Genomic DNA, 19,294 nt, shown 5'->3' with positions numbered 1-19,294 from the left:
ATTTTACTTCAAGGAGAAAAATCTGTTTCCCATTTTTATTTATAAATCACGAATGTTTCTGTAAGTAGTAGCACGTACGAGACAAGGACACATTTCTAATTTTGATATACGGGACTAACGAGCATTTTAGAATCTGGGGCGTTTTAGCTATTCATTGTACAAAATAAACAAGCATAAAACTTGTGGCTTGTAGTAATTTAGTATTTCTCACAATCCTGCAGCGTGGCCTCAGGACGGTGCTCCTCTGTGTGGTGTTATTCAGGGCATTTGCACTCCCACGTCTGGCATCAGAGCTGGGATGCCTGAAATGGCTGGAGGCAGACTGAGCGTGGCTCCCCACAGGTGTGCCCCACTTGACCAGCATGAGGGTTCTACCACCATGGTGTCCTCAGGGTAACTGGACATACAGCGTGGCTACTGGCTTCCCAGAGAAAGGAACCTGACACTGCAAGGCCTTTAAAGGACTTTTATGGGACGATATCACTTCTATTACTTCATATTGGTCTAAGCCAGCTCACGGCTCACTCAGATTTTAAGGAGGGGAAACAGACTGCACCCCTTGACACGAGAACAGCACTCAGCTAACAGAAGGGACATGACTGATGGCAGCCGCCTTTGGAGAAGACAACACACACGCATTTCATCCTCAGGAAATGCTCCCAGGTGAGAACACGGCCCTTCCAAACACCTCAGATTCCCAGTTACCTGGCTCGAGTCACCTTCCCAATTTTACTCATTTTGGAGCTTAGGTATGCAGTTTTTAAAACAAAGGGATTTGTAATCACTTACTTCCTCTTTTTATTCAAATTAATTTTCTTCTGCTCCATGAATCATTCCTCACATTAGAACTGGCTGATGAATCAGAAAAGAGTCAGTGCATTCTAACGAGTCTAAAAGAAGAGATGAGCTTATCATTGCCAGAGATCAAAACCAAACTCGAAAATTACAGGCTTTGTTTAAAACTCTGGCTGAGACACTGAAATCCGGTTCAGGGAGCAGAACCTCACTATGACTCATTCTCACTCCGCATCTACCCACCAAAGAGGGGGAGGCAGCTGGTCAAGGTCATTGGGAGTCAATGACCTTAAGAATTTGGTTCATGGCAATCAGTCAGCCAAAGGGCTGCTGGTGTCTCAAAGGTACTGATGTCTCAGACCACCCTCAGGAGAGAACAGGGTGATGGTAGCCATCTATATCACGGGGAATATTTCATTTCCTTGCCCTTTTCTTTGTTAATGGAAGGCAGAGAGAGAGACAGACAGACAGACAGACAGACATTCATCTTTCATCCATTGCTTCACGGTTCACTCCCCAAATGCTTTCCAACAGTTAGGGCCAGGCCAGGTCAAAGTCAGGAACCAGAAGCTCCAACTATGTCTCCCACAAGGGTGGCAGGAATGCGAGCTAGCGTCCACTGTTTCCCAGGTGCAGTAACAGGAAGCTGGATCAGAAGCAGAGGAGCTGGCACTCCAGCAGTACTTGGATATGAAATATGGGTACCCCAAGTGGTGACTTAATGTGCTGTCCCTTGAACTCTCTTTTTGCTCTTCCTTTTTCTTTGGATTCCACTGAGTTCATTTGAACTCTGAAATTAAGGATGTCAGAAGCAAAAAGCCAAGGGATTGACTGATTGTTAGCTAGATTATGACCAACAAATGTTGTTGTAAAGTTGCTCCTGTTGCCGGTTTTCTTTTTTTTTTTTTTTTTGAGATTTATTTATTTGAAAGAGTTAATAGAGGGAGGGAGAGACAGAGACACAGAGAGATCTTCCATCTGTTGGTTCATTCCTCAGATGGCTGTAATGGCCAGGCATGGGCCAGATCAAAGCTAGGCGGTGGGAGCTTTATCCAGGTCTCCCACATGGGTGGCAGGGGCCCAACCACTTGGGCCACCCTCGACTACTTTTTCCAGGCCAGTAGCAGGGAGCTGGATCAGAAATAGAGCAGCCAGGACATGAACCAGCACTCATAGGGAATGATGGTGTTGCACATGCTGGCTTTACCCACTACACCACAATGATGATCCTGTCAGGTGTATTTAATCCGCAAAGGGAGTGATTGGTTTGGAGAACAGTTCTATAGAACTTATAGAAGATTCTGGACTAATAAAATGATTGATGTGAGCTTGTCCATCACCCAAGTATGTCTGGAGCATGTGATAACTAATTGCATCTGTTCACCAAGCCTAATACTCCAAGGCAAAGAGATAATCATTCTGATTATTTTTTTAAAACTGGCATGGCTATAAAGAGACTATAAATTGAACTTTAAGTATCATATTCATTGCTAAAAATGTTTCAAACAAAAACCATTGACAATGTTTGACTAAAATTTGTCATAATGTATAACTAGAGATTTGAATTTTTGTAAGAAAAAGGGATCTATTTTATACTCGATTTAATTTGTTACTTGGGAACATATTTCTCACAATACTACTTAATACTATGTATTCTAAAAAATGTTTATCCAGTTAACAGATGCAGGAAAAATATAATTAAAGTGAAAACCATCAAATGTCCCTTTGGAGAAAGAGCTTCTTTTGAATGCATGGAACAATGGAGAATAAAGCCAAGTAAGCTTTAGACTAACGAGAACTACACTCCTCCTCGTGTGCTCAGTGTACGTGGAGTGGGGTGGAAAGGATGGGTGTCTCAGGAAAGGGAAGAGGCTGGGTACCCATCTGTGTATTGCCTTTCAAGGTTGGGTTTTCAGAGAACTTAGGTGCATCTGTTTGTACCATGGACCTGAGTGGGGCTTGTGCCACTTGTATTAAAGACATGGAATATTGGAAGAGAAGAGAGGCGGGGGGCTGGCTAGCAGTTGATTTACCTGTGCCCCATACTGGAGTGTCTGGCTCTGGCTCCTGACTCCAGTTTCCTGATAATGCAGACCCTCGGAGTTGGTGGTAAAGGCTCAAGTGGTTGGGTTCCTGCCACCCACGTAGGAGACCTGGATTGAATTCCTGGCCTGTGAGGGCTATTGTGGGCATTTGGGGAGCTCTATTTCTGTTGTCTGTCTCAAACAAATAAATATAAAAAAAAGTAGCAAAGAAAAGTAACTATTAAGTTTCTCAAAAAATACAGACGTGGGAACTTTCAAAATGTATTTAATATTTTGTTGATATACTAAATTTTTCAGCAAACCCCTGTTTTTAAAAGTGTAAATATTTATTTCATGTGTAGCTGCATGAAGTACTCAACTATTTCCTCTTTAAAAAAATGCCTTTACTCGATTCTCTTTTCTGGCAATCAATCTATTTCTGTACCTTGTAGGGTTGTTTTCATGTTTCCTCTTTTTTATTTTTTTAAAGACTTATTTATTTATTTATTTATTTAAAAGGCAGAATTATAGAGAGAAGGAGGGAGTGAGAAAGAGATCTTCCATCTGCTGGTTCACTCCCCAAATGGCCACAACAGCTGGGGCTGGCCAGGTCAAAGCCAGGAATCCAGAACTCCATATGGATCTCCCACAGAGGCGGCGGGGGTCCAGATACTTGGGCCGTCTTTCACTGCCCTCCCAGGTGCATTAGCAGGGAGTTGGATGGGAAGCAGAGCAGCTGGGACTTAAACAGGTGCTCATACAGAATGCCAGTGTTAGATCCTTCCTCCGCTTTGTACGTTTCCTTTGTGAATTTCTGATTCTACATTCAGAGTCTAATTCCTTCATCTCTGTCTCACCCAGAGTTTATCTCAGACATTAAAATATTTTGAAAAATCGCTAAGTATCTTTTCTGAAATTATTTCACATTCATATTGATGAGTCTGTATTTTGTTTTTGCTTTTTATGTTGAAGTGTTTCCCATGGATACATCATCTTTCACATCAGGGGTCAGTTGTCAAAGTTTTTCTGTAGAGCTCCTAAAAGCTGGAAATCTTGGGCTTTGCAGGCTACACAGTATCAGAACCACAGGTACTCAACTCTCTGTTGTGAAAGCAGTCACAGGTAACACGTTATCAAATAAGTGTGGCTGGTTCTTAAAAAGTCCAAGAAACTGTAGCAACTTTGGAAAACACTTTGGCTATTCCTCAAAAATCTAAGCATAGGATCACCACACAGCCTGCAACTCCACTCCTAGGTATACAACCAACAGAAAGGAAAACCTGTTCATTACCAAACCTTGTACGTGAATGCCGCTGGCAGCATTATGCATTACAGCCCAAATTTGAAAACAACCTAAATTTCCATCCAGCGATCAATGGATGGATGAAGCATAGTGCATCCACACAGGGGACTATTACTTGGTGGGAAAATGAACTTGATCGTCATATAACATAGATGAACTGTGATTACGTGCACACAGTGAAAGAAGCCAGTCACTGCAGACCAGAAGTTTATGATCCTATTATATGAAATGTGCAGAAGGGAACAATCTATAGATACAGAGAGTTGATTCATGGTTGCCTAGGGCTCTGAGGAGTGAAGGAGGGGGAATGACTGCCACTGGGTATGAGGTTACTTTGGGGATGATTATAGGGATAGTTACACAACTATATGAATGTACTAAAATCCATTGAATTGTACCATTTAAACAGACAGACTTTATGGTATATAAGTTACATCTGGGGGCTGGCGCTGTGGCATAGCGAGTAAAGCTGCCGCCTGCTGTGCTGGCATCCCATATGGGGACCGGTTTGAGTCCCGGCTACTCCTCTTTGATGCAGCTCTCTGCTTTTCCTGGGAAAGCAGTAGAAGATGGCCCAAGTGCTTGGGCCCCTGCACCCACACGGGAGACCTTGAAAGGGCTCCTGGCTTCTGATCAGCTCAGTTCTGGCTGTCACGGTCATTTGGGGAGCGAACCAGCAGAATGGAAGACCTCTCTCTCTGTCTCTGGCTCTACCTCTCTCTGTAACTCTGCCTTTCAAATAAATAAAAATAAATCTTTAAAAAATAAACTACACCTGCATGAAGCTGTTAAAGGAGATGAAAGGGAAAACAGACTGGAGAGAGTCCTGTAAGGCAGCCGTTCCCGATCCCAACACACTCGGTCTAAGTCATTTACGGGTCATTCTATGTTCTGGCTTAAATTCCTGTCACTGATTGCTGGCTTTCATGTCTGTCTTTGCTGGTTTTCTGTCTGGCTTAGATCTTTTAATACTGCAATTGATTTTGAGTATAAAGCATCTGTGCCTCTGCATTTTCTCCTCCCCCCTTTCTCTTTCTCTAGCTACCTTTTGTTTCAAAACGCTTTTATCATTGCAGCACTCAGGTACCCTGTGCTGTTGCTCTCAGTCCGAAAGAGAACGACTTTGATGCTGAGGGCCTTCTGTCTGCACGGTGCTGTGTGGATGTGGTAGACACAGTCTGTGAACCCTAAAGAGCTTGGTCCAGGTACTGACTGAGATGCATTCTCTGCCTTCTCTGTGGGTTCCCAGGTAATCCTTTCTCTGGAGGAACCAATACTGTATTAAGGAAATCAACCACCACACACAAAAAAAAGTCACCAACCCATTCTCAGACAAGTATTACAACGACAGGAGGAAAAGTGCTTTACAGGCAGGGGTTGGGGGGTCAGTAATGCTTATTCAGTGTGGCTCTGTAAAGAGGTGATTCCGAAGGCTTCACACAAGAAATAGGGCAGTTCTGGAGTTTTTGAAGAAGAGTGAAAGGGAAACCCGAGGAATTAACTTGTGTCTGTCGAATAGGATAATGTAGCTTAGATTTTGGGTTATGTTGGCCAGCTTTGGGAAGCTGATGAGACCCTTCTACTTCCTCACTCATCTACACATTCCCACTTAGTGAACACACGGGTTTTATCAACTAAGGATGAGGAGCTGAAGTAGAGGTTTCCTTATGTGAATGAAGATCAGGCGATTTTACGAAAAGTAATTAGAATCACACAGTAAGAATGCAAGATAAATAATAACATGAAAATGAAAAGCCAGCCAGGGCTCAGCTGTGGGGATTCTGGAAGTCCAAAGAGACTGGACTTTTCTTTTGGGCAATGTGAGAGACCTTGAACGGTATAAATGCTAAATACGGAAGAATCCACTAATGCAATGGAGAAGAAAAAGACTAGAACCACAGAGACCAAGGAAGCAGATGCTGCAAGAGTCTGTATGGAATAATGACTATTACCTGAGTTGTTGTGGGAATAGGGGAATAAGAAATATAAATATTCTTTATTTGAAAAGCTACACAACAGTCAGGCTTCCACTAATATCTCACTGCAACAGAGGGTTCCCGAGCTGAGGCACAACCATGCTGGAAGTTTTAGCACCCTGGCCAGTGCTTGAGGGCCATGTTTTCCAGATTACTGTGGTACTGTTTTGTCAACTTGATCAATGACAGATCACATTCAAGGCATAAGGGGCCATTTAGGCCTTCAAAGGATTAACCTACTATGTTGGGTACTTATGTTATCACCACTGAAAATAGGAAAACATTGGTTTGTTCTGTTTTATACATAAACCTAAACAAATCTTTTCATTTAAAGAAAGAAACCTTTCTCTACAAAGCAGAATATGCATTTTAACAAAATGAGTCCCAAGTTTAATAAAAGCATAGTTTCTATATACATTCTATGTTCCATGAAAAAGGAGGATTTCTATATTATGTAAGCATTAAATTAAAATTAATCATAACCTAGTGTAGTATTCTGCCTACACAGAGATGGCCCAGTAATGAGAGAATTGAAAAAAGATGGATAATTCTATCCTACAAACTAGCCTACAAATCAATACAAAAAAGAATAGCTTCTCTTCATATTATAATGAAATTCTTCCCTGCCTCAGTTACGTTAGAGTGATATCCTATAAATGGAAATGCATATTAAGTCCCTAGTCATACATTAGAGACTCTTATAGGGACTTTCTATATGTGCAGTCTTCAGAAAGCTCAGGGAAACACATGTTCTGAAAAAAATATGGCTGGCTTTCAAAAATTTTGCACCCAAATGAACTTGCACTAATCTGTTGTAACATATACAAACAGGAGCTGGTTTGAGGCATGAAGAAGGATAAGACATGAGCTTAAAAATGGCCTTAAAAAGAACATGAATTCTGGTAAAACTGAAGTAACAATAAACATTGAATTTATAGTAAATCTCAGGTGGAAAACAGGTGAAATCACTGACGCTTTACAAAAACCCACAGGGGCAGCACTCCAAAGAAATCAGCAGTTTGCAAGCAGATAATTCATTACAAGGAAGGATGAGAAGATACTGAAGAGGAAGTCCACCATGGCAGACCATCTACGTCATTTGCAAGAAAAAAAAAAACAAAAACAAATATTGCTCATGCCCTAACTTAAGAGAGCCAATGGTTAACAGCAAAACAATAGCCATATCATAGACATCTCAACTGGTTCAGCTAACACAATCCTGGCTGAACAATCAAAGTGGAGCAAACTTTCTGCTTGATGGAGGCCAAGACAATTACACCCAGGTCGGCTGCAGACAAAAGCAGAGCTTTCAGTGTACACTTGAAACAAGTGGGATCCAGACCTGAAGCATTTCCCTGAAGAACTGCAGTGAAAGACGGAACATGCTTTCCGAGTTAGAACTTGGAGACAAAGCACAATCAACACAGTGGCTACCAATAGGAGGAAGTGGCACAGTCACAGCAAGAGCGGATTGGTCCACAGGAAAGGTCGTGGCGACAGAGTTTTAGGATGCCCAAAGCATTCTGCTTGTTGACCATTTGGAGAACCAAAGATGATAACATCTGCTCTTTGGCAGTGTTTTAAGAAAGTTGACAAAAGTTTTAGTGGAAAAGCACCCAAGAAAGTTTCACTAGAGGGTCCCTTTCCACTACAGCAATGCTCCTGCTCATTCCTCAGGGAAGGGCAATGCTGGGAGAGCTTTGGTGGGAAATCCTTAGGCATCCCCCAACAGTCCTGACTTAGCTCACTCTGACTTAAAACTTCTGTCTCATAATCTCAAAACTTCTTTAAAGTGTTCCAATTCTCCTCTTAAAAAAATGGTTAAATGCCTAGGAGCTTCATGTCTTTAGGAACAGAGTAAATGGCTGGTACCATGCTTATAAAAGTGTGTTGAACTCAATGGAGCTTATGTTGAGAAACCACGTTTGTATTTTAAATCATTATCTTTCAATTCCATTTTTGCCTCCTATGGTTTTCTGCTTGACTTCTGAGAAACAGTTAAAATGTGCAGAGTTTGTCCAAGACTGCCATTCACTTGACTTTGGATTTAGAAAAGCTTAGAAAACAGAAACCTTCTCTCTATTGGTTCATGAGAGATCTGCTTACATGCAACTGCTAAGATTCCCTCTAACCAACCAGTCACAACACTTAAAGAGTTTTCTGTAGGGAGGTGTGTAGTTGCTGCTCCTAGTTAAGAAAATTCTCAAGAGACTCTAATTGAACAACAACCAAAAAAGAATCAGCTCATAAAAACCTGTGCTAAGTATGATTCAAAGGGAAAAAATGAGCTGTGGTAGAAGCCAATTTGAGCTGGAAAGACTTACGTTCTTCAATAACCAGACATATGCAGCCACTTCTGAGGCCGCCCGATTACAGATGTTTTTAGACATCTGTCAGCACGGTCAGAGAGCCCCATGCAACATATAGTACTCACGAGTGTGGCAAGGATTTGTTCGACTGTGAAGCAGAGAGACAAATCGATTTCACAGGTCGAATGCAGGTTGTTACTGCTTGAGTTAAAGAAAGCTTGGGAAGCAGCTCCCCAAGGTTGTGACTCATTTACTTGGAAATTAGTATAGTAAGGAAAAAACTGGAGCCAGCAATAGAACCTACAGAGCCCTGAAGAAAGGTGTCAGGAAGTCCCAAGAAGTAGGAGAAGCTGGAGAGCTGTAGTTTGATTTTGGGCTTCAGAGCAGAGAGCAGAGCTTAAGTTCACTCTCTGTTGTTTTTTTTTTTTTTTTTTTGTTTTTTTTTTTTTTTGTTTTTTTTTTTTTTTAAACATTTTCTCATCATTAACAAGTCCCCAATGTCCCAAGTGCAAACCTGCAGCGTTTGTTCTTCCTCTGAAGACATCGTCGTATGCCTTCCACTGGGGCGTCACCTGGTAGGCATGGATGAATACCACGAAAACCACCACAAGGCACATCGACGGAACAAGAGCTGCGGTGAACAGAGCCGCGTAGATGTTGGGGATGAAACATCTGAAAAGAGAGGAGAGCGCTAAATCAGACGACTTCAGTATGGACACACCAGAATTCAGTTACCACAGCACCACTGCAGAGTAGCTCCTTGTGTCTGGATATTAGCAAAAGCCAATTTTTGGTTTGCCCAATTGAAGCTGCGTTTGATTGGAAGCTATGTGATTAAATACAGCCCCATGCTTCACAATGTGGGTTCCTTAGAACATTCATTTTTGGGGAAGCTCAGAAAAATTCTATATAGGTTCAGTACAAATAAATGTGAGAAATGCATACCATGGCCATCTATAGGAGATTCAGTGTACATACATATATCATTTTAAAAGGCTAAAGAAAGTCATGGGGTCAATATATCAGGACTCTAGACTCAAACTGGCATTGAATCCCAGGATGACATGTTACAGTATGACTTACATTGCTTAACTTCTTCACAATTTCCCTTAGCTTCAAAATAAACATTCTAATAGTATCCTTTGCAAAAGTTAGCTAAGATCAATTGCAATTCTTCACATAAAGCACTTAGTAACTTCTGTTTAACTCACCATTTCTAGTGTTAAATGGTAATTGGACCCCTTTCCTTTTTCATATACATGTGGGGTACTGTGGTACTTTTTCATACATACATGTGGGAGCACATGTATGTACACACACACACACACGCACGCGGTCATGCTATACAACTTCCATTCCATGGAATACATTTTGGGAATCATTGATCTAATCATGTTCAGTTTGTGCTGCAAATTTCTTGTTGCACTGCAAGGTTGGGGGTGTCCAAGACTCCTTTCTGTCCTCCCTAAATTCAGAAGCAGCAGTTGCCAACAGGGTGAGGGCAGGTCATGCATCTTGTCAAAGGCTGGGCAGGTCTGCGTGGACCTCTGTTGGCCTCTGATGCTGCTCCTACACGTGCAAGGCAGATGACACAGAGGTGGGGAGAGACAGAGCTCTTCCATCCGCGATCCTCTCCCCCAGATGGCTGCAACAGCTGGGGTTGGGCCAGGCCAAAGCAGGAGCTGGACTGGAAACCAGAGCTCTTACATGGGATGTAGGCACCCCCATGCAGCAGCTTAATCAGCTGTGTCCCCATGAAAACCAGCATTCTGAGGGGCTCTATCCATACAAAGCCCGTACGACCTGAAAGTTTTAAGACCAGTATGAGAGACCTTCAAAAAGTTCATGGAAAATTAAGATGTTTATTTTCATGCAAAAATGTTAAAATGCATGTATACAAAGATTTTTCAAAAAGTTCATGAACATTCATATTATGAAAAGAGTTGATTTCAAATTTTTGTGCCAAAATATATTTATCTTTTTATTCCATTTTCCAGAACTTTTTGAAGAGTTGTCATATATTACAAGAAATCCTCATAGTAAGGATTGTTTCTTTTCAAATATTTCCCCCAATGTCCCCATTTAATAAATATCCATAAACCTATACTATAATATAGCCATAAATACTGGACTTTGCATAAAATTGAAGATAATCAATCACATAACCTGTTTGAAAGGAAACCTCAAAATCCAAAATATAGGTAAACAGGGGAAACATTCACCCTTTCAGTTCAGGACCACAGTATCTCCATTTTACATTTGTCATTTAAGTCCTCACCCTGATACCATTTCTAATTAACACGGCCTGCTAACGTATTCCTCCTGTAAACAAGACACATTTCAAGAGCCATTTCAAAGTACATTCTCCATCTGCAAAGGGGTGTCAGAATGATGAATTTCCTGGCTTTCTGAATTTAATTTGGATGGCACGGAGCCTGGGTCTTTCCCTGTCCAGTCATTTGTAAGCAGTCACACCTGCTACTTGCAGGATTAACTAAGACAGGCAAACATTCACAGACGAGGTAGTCCATATACCCCTGCACCAAAACAGTGTCATGGTGGTGACTCAGTCTTAGACCACCGGCTTCAAATGATCACTTATGGCGGTCATCTGCATTATGGATCCACTGACACAGAGCAGCCCATGGGGGTTGAGAGACAAGTAATCAGGAAAGAACACACACTCGGTTTAATAGCTTTATCTTCACCTTGAAAAACGCTATCACAACCCAAACAGGGGATGTAAGTTAGGGACAATTACTGACCCTCCTGCGAGTGGTTCTGGGAGTAGCAAGCCTTGGCAGAGCGCCCTGGGGTGGGTGTGACCCTCTGGCATCACACCGTCCTGTGGCACCCAATAGAGAGAATGTACCTCTGCACAGAACTTTCCTGTAAGGTTCTTCCACCTCAGAGGACAAGCTCTGAGAGCTGGCCCCTAGATCAAGGCGCCCCTCCTGGCTAACGAAGGACACAGGCAAAGCGGCTCTCTGGGAGGTTAGACACCCCAGGCAAGTCCTCGGGGGGTAACATGGAGAGAAGGGAATTCTCAGAGGTGTGGCTGCTTGCCCTCAGTACATCTCCCTGGCCATTCTCCTTCAGCCTTGATGACTTGGCCACGTTGACTCACCCTTTCAGACAAAGGGCAGGGAAATGACCCGATCCTGAAGCAGTCCTTTTTACTCCTGTCTGCAGAGCTCAGCAAGTCACGACACCTCCCAGGTACCGGGCCTTTGGGAGGCCTGTGCGTGGCCACCATGGGGCCAGATCACTGAGGAGAGGGTTTGGTCTGCAAGATGCCCGATCCCCTTGGCTGCCTCTCCTGCTGTCCTCTGCACCCAGGGCTTGGCGGGACTTACTGACGGGCCCTCTTCCTTACCCACTGCTGCGACTCCATCCCAATCTCTCCTTCCAACATAAACGACCCACCTTGTGTACTGCCGGTGAGGCACAGGGACTGTGACCACACCTGTGAAACACTAACCTTGGCAAAGGCCACAGGGCTCTAAGGGGGACCCAGCAGAGCAGGAACCAGACAGGGCCTCCTGCTCACGACACATGATTCAGACCACGAAGGTGGGTGGAATAGGGCCTGTCAGTCCACTTTCCAGGTTATACCCGAGATGCTTAACTCTTGGTTTTAAATTCTAGCTCTAAGAGCTGGTGTTTAGCCTAGCAGTTAAGGAGCCTGCATCCCACAGCAGAGTGCCTGGGTTTGACTTCTGCCTCTGGCTCCCAACTCCTGCCAGCGCACACCTTGGGGAGCAGTGGTGATGCTTGAAGTACCTGGGTTCCTGCCACTTATGTGCTAGACTTGGACTGAATTTCTGGCTTCTGGCTTTGGTCCCAGCCCAGTCCTACCTGTTGTAGCCATTTGGGGATTAAACCAGTGAGTGGAATTCTCTCTCAAATACATAACATTTTTTTTAAAAAAAAAACTCCTTTAGCTTTTCCTTTATAACAGTAGGTATTATTCTAATTTTCTGGGTGATATTATCTGTGGGGAGCAGCCCGGACTGGACTGAGTTACTGGAATTAAGACTTATTCTATGCATCTGCTCTCCCACAATATGGCGCTGGGAGAGAAGTAAACAGCTTCCGCACAGCTGCCTCCAGTTCAACTAATAAACTGTAGGACTTGCTCCTGATTGGAGGAGAGCAGCGTACTCGGCGTGTGGGCAGCTGAGTTGGGATTGGTGGAGGAGGACTATAAAGGAGGAGAGAGACGGCATGCACCAGGAACATCTATGAGGAACATCTATGGGGAACATCTAGCTGAAGGAACACCTGTGCAGCCCCCGAGAGAGCCGGCCGGCGGTGTGCCGCTCCCCTGCGGAAGTGGGGAATGCGGCCAGGGGGAACTGCCCTTCCACGGAGGTGGAAGGGATAGTAGCCAACCCGGGAAGAACCAGCAGCAAACCCGGGGAGGGCCGAGCAGACGAAAGAACAGCGCAGGGTCCTGTGTCGTTCCTCCACGAAGAGGGGGAGCGACATTATCTAAATGGGACGTCTGCTGGTGTATCATAAAACTTCCCATAGATATTTAAAAGCACTTCAGATAAATGAACTACAGCCTACCTTTGAACGAAATAAAAAAAAAGCCTCATTAATTATAATTTCCCACCAAATAAGAGCTACATTCAGGTAGTTTGAAGACCAGATCCCAAAAACCTCATGTGGAGCATCTGGAAACTGTGAGTATCATTTTAGAATAGTTTCTGAAGAAGACTGGGAACAAATCCTTGGAAAAACTGAATGTAAGAAATGAGCAGACCGAATGCTATGCACACAGCGGGGCTGAGGAGCAGTTGATGAACCTGCTAGCAGATGTCAGAAAAAGGAGATAAAGGCCATGCGGACTTGATTTCTTTTTTTTCTTCACAGGCAGAGTTAGAGAGAGAGAGAGAGAGAGAGAGAGAGAGAGAAAGGTCTTCCTTTCCGTTGGTTCACCCCCCAAATGGCCACTACGGCTGGCATGCTGCAGCCGGTGTACTGTGCCGATGCAAAGCCAGGAACCAGGTGCTTCCTCCTGGTCTCCTATGCGGGTGCAGGGCCCAAGAACCTGGGCCACCCTCCACTGCACCCCCGGGCCACAGCAGAGAGCTGGACTGGAAGAGGAGCAACCAGGACAGAATCCAGCGCCCTGACTGGGACTAGAACCTGGGGTGCCGGTGCCGCAGGCGGAGGATTAGCCTAGTGAGCCGTGGCACCAGCCTTGATTTCTTGAAAAAGGAAATCATGTTCTTTATAATTACCAGCTCACCAAGCATCAACATACTCTGGTTATCCTTCTCTCAATGGGTGTTGAATACCCTTTTGGGTTCTTGCAATCAAGTGAGTAACTTTTGCTGTTCCCTGTTTAACATTCACAGGTGAATTTTCCTACTTACTGTAACACATAGACAATACCAATTTGTTTCAAAATCTTGGGAGGACTCTGTTTTTGCCTCTATTTTTGCAGCCCACATGAAACAAACAGATGCTGGTTCACCACCTTTAGTTTTTCCTCTTCCAAGTCTACCTGTGGACTGTGCCTTCCGTCACATTCTGACTTTGTAAGACTATTACCTCCCAGTGACAGCAGCACTATATACTGAAATGTTTTCACTCACACCAACTCGATTTAAAAAATATTTATATGGGTGGCATGGGGTATTCCAGTTTCTTGAATCCTGTATGAAATCAGCTCCAAAAGGAGCCAAGCAACGGGCATCCAGCCGACACTTGAACTCCAGTTCCAGCCACAGGAGGTACTGGGGTGAATGATGGGAACTCCCTGTACGTGACATTGTGATTAGAGTCCATTTAAATTATATTCTAAGGAACAAGTTGATCCTGACAACCTGGAAGACTTGAAGAAATCCAGGCAGCTGACATCTGGGTTACATCTGGGCTACATAGGTAATGAAAAAGGACGTAGGGAATGAAAGAGGAATAAATGTTTGTTTCCAAGGCTGCCCTTGTAAGTCCTTCTCAGTTAGACAGCCATGATAGAACTATGTGCCAACATCTACCAGGGAGGTCTTCCTAATTTTTTTTTGTTTATTGATTATTTATTTGAAAGGCAGAGGTAGAGAAAGAGAGAGAGACAGACAGACAGGCAGAGGAAGAGAATCTTCCATCCTCTGGTTCACTCCCCAAATGGCCACAATGGCCAGCCAGGAGCTTCCTCTGGGTCCCCCCACCTGGTTGGAGGGGTCCAAGCAGTTGGGCCATCCTCTGCTGTTTTCCCAGGAGCATGAGAAGGGAGCTGGATTGGAAGTGGAGCAGCCAGGACTCTAACTGGCACCCATATGGGATGCCAGCATTGCAAGCAGCAGCCTGACCCTCTATGCCACAGGGCTGGCCTCCTAGTGTGTCTAAAGCCACATTTCTTGCTTCACTGAACTTTTCCTTCTCCACATGGAAACTCATAGTGATGTCCTACTTGATCCAGGTTATGTCAGTTTTATTACATAAATTTACTTAATGCATGATCTATCCAGAATCATACATTACTGGGGCTGCTATTATGGCTCTGTAGGTTAAGTTGCCACCCAGGACACCCACATCCCATATCAGAGTGCCAGTTTGAGTCCCACATACTGCTAATGGGTGTTGGGAGGCAGTGGATGATGGCTCAAGTATTGTGGTCCAAGGCTGCTGGCTTCCGCCTGGGCCAACCCTAACTGTTGTGGGCACTTGGGAACTGAAGCAGCAAATGGAAGATTTCTTTCTCTCTCTCTCTTTCACTCTGCCTAAATCTTACAAATTGAAACAAAATGGTAATCACTTATTGCTACTGGTTTCCACTACGTGTGGGACACAAAGTATACGTTCATTGGCTTTGAGTTAAAGAACTCAGATGCTATTTACTGTGTAGATACTCAGCCTATACAAATGTCATCAAAGCCAATATTTATGATTTCTGTCTTCCTTTTCTAAGTGATCCAATTCACACTCTTTCCAAAGTCTATAATCTTATTGAATACATTTTATTTACTTGTGAATCTAAGTATGTATGCATACACAGCATGTATGAGGACACTTCCAAAGCTCTGTGGAAAAATGGCATCAAAAGCTAAGTTTATTTTGGTACAAAAAATTTTGAAACCCATGCATTGTTTTTTCATAATATATACTTTCCAGTAACTTTTTGAAGTATTTTCTTTTTTTGCTTGCCTATCCAAACAGCTGGACAGATTCACAGAAAATCTTTTAGTATGCTACTTCTTTTTTAAAGGAATAAATTTACAAAGATTGCAAAACATGGGGAAATAAGAGTTTGGGTTTAATCAACTTCAAGACAGGAAAATCTATTCCTCTTTCTATCTTTTTGTTGTAAAACACACAGCAGTTTTCAGACCAAGGCAACCAACTAATTTCTAAAATATTTTCCTTTAAACAAGAGTAATATTAGAATTAAATGGTAGGTAAGCCCTAATTATGAAATGGGAAATTATGAAAATATGTAAATAGTATAAGAAAAGAGGAAGGAACAAAGTATTTTCTTAAACTGAATTAGCTGGATAATTAAGACTATTTTAAATATTACTATTGCTATTGTATAAGCAATCACTTACTGTGTGTAGGGCATGAAAATCGATCCTTAAATGCATCATCATACAGGAACCTAACAATGATATATTAGCTTTAATGCAAATATTAGGAACATTACACTTAAATTAGAAAAGGTCAAATTGTTATTAACATAAACATGCTCATTTGTTTCCTCTGCAAACTCTCTAATTCTGCAATTATTTCCACAATTTCAGGACGAGTTACTGGTAAGGATGCCTGTGTTCTCCTTGTGGGCAAGAACTGGAACATCTGCTTTGTATTTCTCCTACAGTTTTACACAATCAGACCTTTAAGAAATCTTTACTGATTTAACAAATTTTTTTTACAAACCACTTTGCAAGACACTTGCTTAAAAACAAAATAGACACACATTTTCAGACTTGGAGAAAATAACCCTAAAATTCGTATGGAATCGCAAGAGACTGCGAATAGCTAAAGCAATCCTAAACAATAGAAATAAAGCTGGAAGCATCATAATACGTGATTTCAAGAGACAATCGGCATTTATAATGAAAATTGCTTGGTACTGGAGAAAGAATAGTTATGTTGACCATTGAAACAGACCAGAGGCCCCAGAAATTAATCCCCACATCTACAACCAGCTAATCTCTGACAAACTGGCTAAAATCAGTCCCTTGAGAAAGGACAGTCTTTTCAACAAATGATATTAGGAAAATTGGATCTCTGTATGCACAAATATGAAACAAAACCTCTACTTTACAACCTACACAAAAATCAAGTCACAATGGATCAGGGATATAAATCTAAGACCTGTAACCAGCAAATTGCTAGAGGAAAACATAGTGAAACACTTCAAGACATTGGCATAGGCAAAGACTTCTTGGATAAGACTCCAGCAGCACAGGCAGTAAAGGCAAAAATAGACAAATGAGAGTACAACAAGCTAAGAAGCTTCTGCACAGCAAAGGAAGCACTCAACAAAGTAAAGAGACAACTGGTAGAATGGGATAATATATTTGCAAACTATACAGTTGATAAAGGATTAAGATCCAGAATATACAAGGAGCTCAAGGAACTCAACAAAAAAAAAGTAATGCAGGTAAGAAATGGGCTAATGATATGAACAGGTAGTATTCAAAGGATACAATATAAATGGCCAACAGACACATGAAAAGATGCTCAGGAGCATTAACCATCAGGGAAAAGCAAATAAAAACCACAATGAGGTTTCACCTCACCACAGTTATAATGACTATCATCCAAAAAAAAATGACAAATGCTGATGAGGATGTGGGAGTAAGGTACCCTAAAACACTGTTGGTGGAATGTAAATTAGTACAACCATTAGGAAGACAGTATGGAGATTCCTGATATATGAAAATAGATCTACCATGTGACTGAGCCATTCTACTTCTGGGAATTTACCCAAAGGAAATGAAATCAGCATTATGAAAGAGTTATCTATACTTTCATGTTTATAACAACTTAACTCACAATAGCTGATATGGAATCAACCCAGATGTCCATCAACCAATGAGACTGGATAAAGAACTTGTGGCATATATACACAAGGGACTACTACTCAGTCATAAAAAAGAATGAAATCCCATATTTTGCAACAGAATGGATACAACTGGAAACCATTATGCTTAATAAAATTAGCCAGTTCCCAAAAGACAAATATCATGTTTTCCATGAGTTGTGAAAACTAATATACAGAGTACAAAAAAGGTAATACCTATGAGCAAAATTGACATTTTGAGATTTAATTATTGTATATAGCCCTTGTCTATACCCCTGAGCAACAGTGGTTTTTCTGCTTACTACTTGTTGAATTCTTTATTTAGTCAAGGGTTAAGCTTGTGATTACAAAAAAAATTAAAAGCATGTCATGGTGAAAAATAAGGAGGGAATGTAGAGTGGGGAATATCATTATGTTTTTAAAACTGTATATATGAAATACATGAAATTTGTTCTCTTTTATAAGTAAAAAGTTTTAAAGGCATAGAAACTTGTATCTCATCTGTACTGAGTTCAATCAAAATCCACTGCACATTTGACTATCAGTCACATCTTGGGTATGGTGCAGGATGTCAAGGGCATAGGAAGATACCTAACGTGCACTCCCTTCTACTCCCAACAAGCAGTCTGTGTCTGCAACAAATGTACAACACTGCCCGATCCATGCTTCTACCCATGCTGTTCTTCCATGCATCATCAGGACCACCTTGGAGCTCCTTAAAGCCTCAGGCAGTCCCTCCCCACCACACAGCTCCTGAACTTGCCTTTTACCAAGACTCCCATGTGTTTCAAATGCACATTAAAATTTGAGATGCACTTTGCCAGCACTCCTCTGGGACTACAATAGTTTCATGTAATTAACAAGTCATTAGTCTTTACATTCCTTTGACAGTGAAGCCAGGGGACTATGTAACCCCACAGAGAATCACCCAGAGATTTCACAGCTTCCTGAAGAACCAGTGAGAGACACAAACTGCAGGAAGCAAAAGGGCTAGACAGGTCGTGAGCAGAGCTGTTTGGAAGCCCGGAATCTGCTCTCTGAACATTCCCCTGCAGGAAAGAAGAGCAGGGGAGAGGGCACCATAGCTTAAATAACCTGATCACCGGTAGGAAAAGTTGGGGAGCACTGGGGTGTGTGGGTATAGACAGGAGGGAAACAACCCTAGAAGGAATACAGTTTCTGGGAGTGTGGGTGCAACAGATGTAACACTGTACTTACCTGCCTGGCCTAAGGTGTCTGGGAAGGGTGATCCTGTGCCACATACCTCTGTCCCCACACTCCCCAGCCATGGATGATGTGCTCAAGAGCTGTACCTGATACAAAGACAAACCTTTCTTCTGGCTAGCCTCCGAATGCAACTTGGGGGCCTTGCTCTAGAACTGGAGCTAAGCCAGTCTGCTTATTACTCTTGAGAATATGGTATGGATATTTCTGGTGAGTTGTGGGTTAGAGCTGAGGTTAGAGGTTGGATCAAAGGACCCTACTCAGGTAGACACACAATGAATGGACAAGAGAAACAGAAGGGACAGGGTGGTTCAGATGCTCACAGCAACTGGGAGGTGACACTGTCTCTGGTCCCAGAGAGATGGAAGGTTGGCTGTGGTTTACCACATGGTAAGTCCAGGACCTCAGCGATCCCTCTGTATCCATTTCCTGCTTTTGTATCTATGGGAATGCCTGCAGCATTGTTCTAAAACCTGCACCCCTTGACTTGAAGTAACTTTAGTAGATTTTTACACTGAAGCGTCAAGGTCATGGTTGAGCCAGAGGTTGAGAATGAAGGCGTGAACACAGTGATGGTCTTCAGACAACACAGCAGGACATCAAGAGCTCATTCCACACTGTGG

At 42.6% G+C, this 19,294-nt stretch overlaps 1 protein-coding gene across 2 annotated transcripts in view; it reads right to left on the bottom strand.

Moving 5' to 3' along the window:
* ADGRV1 (adhesion G protein-coupled receptor V1) overlaps positions 1-19,294 on the bottom strand; it is a 603,645-nt gene that overhangs the window by 90,330 nt on the left and 494,021 nt on the right. For both annotated transcript variants that reach the window (XM_089313009.1, XM_089313008.1), the window contains one exon: positions 8,922-9,079. In XM_089313009.1, the coding sequence (XP_089169135.1) occupies positions 8,922-9,079 (158 nt within the window). The remainder of the gene's footprint in view (positions 1-8,921; positions 9,080-19,294) is intronic.

The sequence above is a fragment of the Oryctolagus cuniculus genome, chromosome 14 (assembly GCF_051225735.1).
Source record: "Oryctolagus cuniculus isolate XC-2025 breed Fujian yellow rabbit chromosome 14, ASM5122573v1, whole genome shotgun sequence".
Lineage (NCBI taxonomy): Eukaryota > Metazoa > Chordata > Mammalia > Lagomorpha > Leporidae > Oryctolagus > Oryctolagus cuniculus.
This window is presented reverse-complemented; position numbering and strand designations above follow the sequence as displayed.